This window comes from Camellia sinensis, chromosome 12 (genome assembly GCF_055761805.1).
Source record: "Camellia sinensis isolate YWXY chromosome 12, ASM5576180v1, whole genome shotgun sequence".
Lineage (NCBI taxonomy): Eukaryota > Viridiplantae > Streptophyta > Magnoliopsida > Ericales > Theaceae > Camellia > Camellia sinensis.
The window spans coordinates 121,782,501-121,791,241 of NC_138972.1; the positions used below are offsets into that span (position 1 = coordinate 121,782,501).

At 32.7% G+C, this 8,741-nt stretch overlaps 2 protein-coding genes across 2 annotated transcripts in view; both read right to left on the reverse strand.

The window, feature by feature from the left end:
* The window catches only part of LOC114278515 (uncharacterized), a 4,434-nt gene extending 114 nt beyond the window's left edge, over positions 1-4,320 (reverse strand). The window contains exons 1-7 of the mRNA XM_082897217.1: positions 4,295-4,320; positions 3,847-3,904; positions 3,708-3,764; positions 3,400-3,629; positions 2,139-2,229; positions 1,878-2,018; positions 1-3 (exon numbers count right to left, since the gene is read on the reverse strand). The exon at positions 1-3 is cut by the window's left edge and continues 114 nt beyond it. Of these exons, the coding sequence (XP_082753343.1) occupies positions 1-3; positions 1,878-2,018; positions 2,139-2,229; positions 3,400-3,629; positions 3,708-3,764; positions 3,847-3,904; positions 4,295-4,320 (606 nt within the window). The remainder of the gene's footprint in view (positions 4-1,877; positions 2,019-2,138; positions 2,230-3,399; positions 3,630-3,707; positions 3,765-3,846; positions 3,905-4,294) is intronic.
* A 2,306-nt stretch (positions 4,321-6,626) lies between these two features.
* Positions 6,627-8,026, reverse strand: LOC145788962 (transcription factor MYB78-like). Its single transcript, XM_082897969.1, has 3 exons — positions 7,786-8,026; positions 7,464-7,593; positions 6,627-7,369 (listed from the first exon to the last, which is right to left on the reverse strand). Exons 1-3 carry the CDS (start codon positions 7,892-7,894, stop codon positions 6,769-6,771), a joined length of 840 nt encoding a protein of 279 aa, XP_082754095.1. The 5' UTR covers positions 7,895-8,026; the 3' UTR covers positions 6,627-6,768.
* Positions 8,027-8,741: the final 715 nt, after the last annotated feature.

Genomic DNA, 8,741 nt, shown 5'->3' on the forward strand with positions numbered 1-8,741 from the left:
ATACTGCAACAAAAAGGGAGTATAAAATAAAAAAATGGAGTAGAAAAATAATTTCGAAGTGATGGAAATACAAGTGATTTTTATGCATTAAATTGTGCAAGTCTATCTTGTACCTTCATCACTTTGAAATTATTTTTTTCTGCTCTCCACTTCTTTGAAATTTTCCCTAACAAAAATATCTTCCTGCAATGCACACTCTAAAAGAGTATGTTTTTCATCTCAAACTGTTCACATACACGAAGACAAAATGCAGAGATAAAAGAATTAAGAAAAGAAAGAACCAACATCATGCATGCATGTTAAAAGGTTGGAATGCATGGCTACTTTGTGACACACCTCCCCTCCTATTCATACATGAAAACAAAAACAATTCTCAATCAGATCACTAGCATGCTAACCAAAGAAAATAGCAGCAATATTACATAAACAACCAAGAATGAAAAAAATAATCCCTAATTCCTCCACCTTTAACCGCGCGTCGCTAATCTGCTATCTGCTGCACCTTCTTTTCTAAAATTGATGTCCCCTTAAAAATCGTCAGCTGGAGGTTCCTCGTATACTTCAATAACCGCTCAGACATGTTTATATCAGTTAGTACTGAAGCACTGGCTGTGAACATAAACATGGGACACAAATAGTACCGAAGTCGATGCCCAAGTAAACCATGAAAGTACCCATTTTGCCAACACCCTTTTTCAGAGTGGAAATGTAATTTTTTTTTTCCTTCTTAAAAGAATAAAGAAAGAATTTATAGTAACATCTTCACTTGCATAAATATGTAGTTGTTTCAATCCTATCTCGTGGCATACATGCAGTGGTGAAGCCAATAAATTAAATCAAAGAGGGCACTTATTAATTATAACATTGAAAATTTTTACAAAAATATTTCACATAAATTTTTATGATTGACTTCAATAAAGATAAATAAATATATATATATATATATATATTATTTGTAACTAGTATATCATGGACAATATAAAAAAAATCATGGATATAAGTTTTAAAATAAATTATATAATAATAAAGTAATTTTTTATAAAAAGTTTAGTAAAAATTCAATATAATAGTAATATCACGTCATCATTGACATATGATATTACCAATCAATAGTAAAGAAACATATAGAGGATGAACCCCAAATGTCAAATGTAACTAACAATTCAATAAATTTCATATCTTCATTGAGATTAATTATAATTGTATGTCAATAATGATAGACATCGCCATTGTATTGAAATTTTCATAGCTAATAATATGACTTATCATAATATCTTTATTTTCAATAAAAAAACAACCATTATTATTCTCATAATTTTAAAAATATTATTGATATTTCACTCTAAATAATATTTTATAATTTTTTTATTTAAAATATTTTTTTTATGTTTGCAAAAAAAAAAAAAAAAATTTATTCCAAAACCTAGGGGAGGAACGTGACCTCCCTAGACCCATTGTGGCTCTGCCACTGCATACATGTTATGTGCCTCCTTCCGAGGCATACAAAACTGTAGAGTTGCGCATTAACTCAAAATTGAAGCAAATGTATTTTAAGGTTGACACCGTAAAGAAAGAACCTCAAACAATGCCCGATCGAAAAAGACAAGATTTGGTAATATAACTAACCCATATCATCTAAAACCACAAAATCTATGTTCTTCCCTTACCCAATTATAAAATGGCAATGAAAAGTTCTAGCTACACATCTCTGGTCAATGCACTGACAAAAGTAACTAATATGCGGTGCCAAATACCAAGTGTAGCATAGAATGCATTCCTATTGCATTTTCCATGCAGATTAGAGATTCTATAAGTTTAAGGTAAAAACATGGGAGAAAAAAATTTGAGCCATTAATTAAGTTGTAGAAGAGCATTACCCTTTCATTACTCATCTTTCTGAAACCTAATTTTTTCGTCCAGATTGATTCAGCTTCCTCAGCAACAGGGAGTACCAAGTTTTCAACATTCAGGGAATACAATAGGCTCTCGATACATGAAAACAATGCTTGGAAATATCCCTACAGATAAAAAAAAAAATCATCAACACAAACAAAAAGGAAGGAATAACTCCGGCAGCACAGAAAGGGAAAAAATCAATAAATAAAGAAAATTAAAAAACAAAAAAAAAAAAAACTTACTTTTCCTTGATTCTCTCCACTTGTAGCCACTAGAGGAAGCTCAGTAACCTTACGTCCAAAAATCCTCAGAAGACCAACCGATACAACTGACCTGTGCACGACATTTTGGAATCCAATGATTAAAAAATAATAAGAACATAAAACTTATAACAACCATTAACAAAAATGAAAATAAAAATGTAAACTAAAGTAATAAAACATGCAGAAACAACTTTAATGTGAAGCAGCTTACTTTACGATTAAAATGACACAGTACATTCCACCAAAATTCTTGCCCAGATATATTTCTCCTGCATTAAGTACAACAAAGGGCATTTTAAACAGGTTTGGTAGATTAACCAAAAACATAAAGATCAATAAGAAGTTAGGGAAATTTAACTAGTGAAGCAAACAATCTACTTACATAGTGCCCTTTTTCTCCTTATTTTTCTGTTCTCAAATTTCATTAAATAAAACCAATCCTTTTCTCCTAATTGAACCTTATGGTCAATCTTTGAAAAGCACATAATGTGAGTTGAACAATTCTAGGCCATAAAATAGAGGTTTGTTTGTAAGCAAAATTCATATTTTCCTCCTCCAAAATGCATTCTTTTTAATAATGTATACTTGATTAATCTAGTCACAAGTATTTGTTGACAACCTACAAAATAACTTCATTTCACACCAATTCATTAATAGAGGGAAATGATGAAATTTTCCTCACAAAGCACTTAAATTTCTTCCGTATGGCATAAGTTTTGGTAGATACACCCTTCAGATGAAGAGCTACTTAAGCAAAATGTACAATGATAACTTACCCACAGACCACAACAGGTATAAGATCACGACCAGAAGATGCAACAATAGGATCAAAACATTCTTGCCAAAGATGAGACATACAAATAGGTTTAACCCCCCAATAAAATTAAGTAATAAATGAAAGTATAACATAGCAAAAAGAAGTATGTTTATACAACTGCTGTCAGAAGGACTATACAACAAAAGAAAAAAGAAGTCAAAATCAAAACCATTTTTGGACAAAGATACATGTAAGATATAGCATAGAGAATCAATATTAACCAAATGCCCCGAAGAGGTCCTAGCCCCCAGATCTGTTTCTTCTAGCACATCACATTACATTATGTTGCTAAAGAGAAGTAACCGAAAAGTAGCACTAGAATAGATAAGAACAAAATTAGACAGGCTTTTACAAATTTTAAAAATCACGTTTTGCTATTCTACATGGTATCAGCAAAAACTTACTCAAGAAATTGCAGCAGACCTAGACAGTACTGGCAAATGGTCTGGATAGCGACTTCTCCTGCTTAAAATCCGCCATTGAACATCATCATTGGAAACTCCATCGGTAAATCCTTTCTCGATATGTTTTCTGTGTATTGCATATGACACTGAAGCTGGAATCATCTCTGCACCAACTAAAACTAAATTTTGTAGTGCCACATGGATCCTATTATAGTCATCACAACAAAACCACTTATCCCTGGGCAGTTCCTGCACCAAATGTGAGAAACTATACTGAGTCGCTGAATAAATACATGTTGAAAGCATTACAAAGATTCTGAAACTTACTTTTAAATCACAGAGGCCACTGTCACGCAAGCAGCCAACATGGTACTCCTTCTCACACTAAACAACAATAAACAGTTAGATTTAGATAATTAAAAAGAACACACATAGTAAAATATATGAGGGAAAATGCAAGCCCTACTTGGTCATAGAGCGTAACTGTTCGTTCATCAAAATTTTCAACACTAAAATTGTGAGCCCTGTAAAGATAACAAAGAAAATCAGTCTTACTAACAACAAAGAAGTGGACATGACTTAATGAAAGGGCATAGATGAAGAGAATTGGGATAATTAATTTTCTGGAGGGAATAAATAAGCATATGGGTTGATGAAATAATAGTGAATAATTTTGTAAGTGACACAATTTGATGCTGTGTATAGCATGAAATTTCTATATTGGTATAAATTTTTTGAACTTTTACTGTTAAACTGCAAGTTAAAAGCAAAGGAGCTCCTGGCCTTCAAAACCTAAAATGGCCTTCTGAGTAAAGCCATGTTCAACCTTTGGGAAATTATCAGTCTAACCATCGTTGCTTGCTTGCTTTTATATAAATATTTTTCCTTAACATTGAGCAGGCGTTGGCATATACATATTTCCTTGGATATCATTGGACATTGGTTAGATTTGATGAATGTTGATGGATGGATTCCACGTGAACAGATTTTGGGTGATGAAGCTCGAAGGTGATTTGAGGCACTCGAGCAAGCGATGTAATGAGTTTGGGATTTCAAAAAATTTCATTGACAATTAACATATTTCTTTTTCTATCTTTTTTGCAGTAAGGTCCCTGAGGAATATATTATTCAGCATCCAACAAATGGAAATCTACCAACACTATTTCTGGTTTTGCGGGGTTAGTTTGTATCTCTCAATTGAATTTTGCTATTTCTTTGTGTGAGAATTTTCTTTTTCATCATGGCATTTTAGGGATTCAGCCCATTATTTTCTTGTTAAGGAAAATCTTACCCTTGTGAGTTGATGGTGACACTTGAGTTAGTGCAAGTGTGTATATTCACGTAGCACTTATCCAATTTATCATTCAGATGATTGTTCATCACTGGAGCATTACATACTAAAACTTTAGCTTTGAAGTTCGTGTTTGTTTTCTTCACCAATCATTTATTTGTTGGAGCTATGGTTATATACCGAAAAATGGTATGCCAAACAATTCACCTTACAGAGCTGAGCAAATTATTGGAATTCTGGAAAGCTAGATGGATTGTATGGATAAATAAACAGGAGAATCAGGGAAGATATGCCAAATATTACCAAGTCTCACACACATTACACTTCTTTAAATACCAATAGAACCCATAAACTACTGCACACACCGAGTTGTATTAACCAAACATTTTGAACAAGTTGCTCTAATAAGCCTCAATATACACTGGCATGAGAATTTAAAACTCCTTTACCAGGCAACAATTAGAGTATGGAATCTGACAATTTTCCTGATGTTCTAACCATAAACCAAATGTAAAAACATTTTAACATTGTGGCATATCAGGTTCAATGACAATCAATCATACTAAAAATGTTCAAGTAGGAATGTCGCAAAACTGGAAATAGTAACACTCTTGCATATCTGGTTCAATAACAACAATAATACTAATAATGGTTCAAGAAGGAATGTCATACGGAAACCCTAAACCCTCTCCCTCTAACAATAACAAGAATGATAAGCACAGAAATCTGATTGCTTATACACCACAGCCTTCTCTCTCTCCCTTAGAAGTTAAACCCAGATGAAAGCACTAAAACTGAAACCATACAAATATACATAAATGTGCCACTGATTTTCCATACATAATGCCTAAACGAAGCCCCGTTACAAAGAAGGAATGAGATAACATTACCATCAATCAACCTGTTCTTTAGAGAGCCCTTTTTCTTAATGACTATTATTCAAGGGTATATGAATGGATGCTCAATAAACTTTGGTTTCAGTTTTTTTTTTTTTTTTTCCTTCTTTTCTTTCTTTAGATACTGTTGTTGTCATTCTTAATATTGCATGCATTTACATTGTCACTATTAAAATCAAACACAAACAACAGACAACAATAGTCAATACTTTTTTTCATAAGTTAAAGATAATGTATTTTTTCAACAACATCATTGCTATTTCGATCTTTCAAATGATAAGCAGCAACCAAAAAGCCACAATCAGAAACAGAAAAGCAAAATAAAGCTTAGGTTTACATATATATATATATGTATACATTAGCAACAAAACAAAGATCAAGATCGAGCATAAGGTACTTTATCAAAACAAACAAACGAGAGAGAGAGAGAGAGAGAGAGAGAGAGAGAGAGAGAGAGAGAGAGAGAGAGAGAGAGAGAGAGAGAGAGAGAGAGAGAGAGAGAGAGGGAATGTTTATCACGGACGAGAGACCTCAAAAACGATCCAAAAGAAAACAGAAAAGAAGAAGCGATCCAAGAGTATGAGAGATTGAAGCAAAATTGAGTTACCAGAAAAGGTGAAACATATGGGATAATTCTACACGTCAAGAATGATTAGAGAAAAATAAAAGTCATTTGTTAGGAGTTGTAACCATTAGAACTCCCTAGCCCATGAACCTAGCCCATGAACCTAGCTACTTGCTCTGGCAACACAAATTACAATAGATATCATGGTTCTATTAGGTGGCGACACATTGTTATGTGGATCAATATTTTAGTAGGAAAAAAAAAAAATAAAATCCATTCTAAATATATAGTTTTTTTATATTAAAATTTAATTTGTGTACTTTTTTTTTTAAAAGTGATTTAACCATTAAATTACTTAGTTAAATATCGCAATTTTATAAAGGCCAAGAATGAGAAAAACTCATTTTACTAGTAATATGTAAGTTTCAAATCTTAAAAATAAACAAAAAAACAAAAATACTTATTTATCAAAAAAATAAAACTACATTGATCACATTTGCCTCTGTTTGTTGCTATGCTTTCATTCATATCAACTAATTAAGCAAGTTGAGGTCGTTAATTTTAGGATTAGTTGAAGTGCATCTAAATTGGACACTCGGTTTTTAAAAAAAAAAAAACTGATTAAACAAGTTGGTTTTAATTAAAGGTGTAGTGATAATCAAAGCTGGTGTTGTTGATGTAACCTTCTTCACCACCATCATAATATAGCATGGTGTCTACTGATCCCCAACCACCGCCACCACCAGCAGCTAACTGGGAGGCTTTTCTATACTCCATAGTTTCTTCTTCTTCTTCTTCAGCATCATCAAACATGTCCTGTTCACAACAAGCATTATTCCTATCCGATGTCAGTCCAGTGGCCCCGAAACAACCTCCCCAATCAGTTAAACTGGAAATATTGAGCCAGATATTCGCCAACGCATGATCACTATCACAATCAGTGAAAACTGATTGTTTCTCCAAGAATTGTTGCTGCGATGATGAAGCGATCATCCATGTCTCTGTTGCAGAGGAGTCATGAATGGAGGTAGGCTCGGCCATGGAACTTAATGCGTCTGATTCGGCTTGGATTTGATCCACCAATCTGGGCAGCAAAAAGTTTCGAATTGTGTCTCTGAACTCATTACTGTTTACGTCGCAATTGAGTTGCTTTGCTTGCTTCTGAATTCTTGTTCTCCAATAGTTCTTTATCTCATTGTCTGTCCTTCCCGGTAACTGCTGAGCTATCTTCGACCACCTTCCAACATGTCAATAAAAAAAAATTAATAAAGACAAATTACAGTGATTTTTATATATGTATAATTTTCTCAAAAATATATAAATATGAATACCGATTTCCCCAACGCAAGTGGAGGTGGAGAATGAGAAACTGTTCTTGAAGGGTGAGGTTTCCGCGTCTGACATCGGGACGTAAGTAGTTCAACCACCTTAATCTGCAGCTTTTTCCTGTTCGATTCAGACCTGTTTTTGCTTTATAAGTTACTGAAACAAACATAAACTGCATGACTGATACTGATACGTATAAATGATATTTTTACGTATCACTTCTTCACTCAGATGGAAGGGAAGTGAAGTAAAAATGATATTTTTATCGGCTAATATAAACTGCATGACTGATACTGTTATTTAAAATTGTGATGACGGGGATAATACCTGCACATTGAGCGACAGAGTTCCAAGGGCCTTCACCGTAGATGGTAATATAATTGACGAGCGTCGAGTCCTCTTCTTCAGTCCATGGACCTTTTCTAATAAACTCCATTATATATATCACTTCTTCACTCAGAGAGAGAGAGCGAGAGAGATAGAGGTTGGGGGTTATGGAGTTTTAGAGAAGACTGGTTGGTTCCTTGGAGCTTCGAGTAGCACGTTGTGGAATTTTATAGTCGGAGAGGACGTACAATTTCTGTGAACTATGGATGGTATGTATTTGGGAGTCTATTATTTCCAAAAATAATATTGTTCAACGGAGATGATATATAAGCACATTTTTTTAGATTCGGTAATATGTTAAGAAGTTGATTGATTAATAATTAGAGAATTTTTAACCATCAACAAATCATATTATTGATATTGAGGTCTCGTTTGGCATATGTTTGTTTTAGTCTAAAAATTAAAAAATTTTAAAAAAAATCAAAAAGCATAAAACTCATATCAAAAAGTCAAATATTTTATTTTTTCTTTACTTTTTGCACATATTCTCATAAAAATCAAAATTCATTCCAAACATACTAGTTTTTTTTACCTCATATTTTAGTCAAAAAATAAAAAAATAATTAAAATAGCATGTTCCCAAACGAGACCTGAATTTAAAAAGTGGGTCTAATTTTTTGACCCGAATTACAAAACTCATTTCTTAATTATAAAACTGTTACTGTTACAATATTCTAATATTCTAATTACTTTTATAAAATAGAATATTATAATTTTTATATTGAATTGGCTTCTTAATCCATAGAAGAGTGGAGGTGTTGTTGGGTTATGTGAGGTCTACATGAGCTCACTTTAAACGATTTAAATTAGTTATTTTATTCAATTATGTTTTCACATTAATTATAATAAAAATTAAATTAATTCAATAACCTGGCTTACAATTCTATCATAACAAA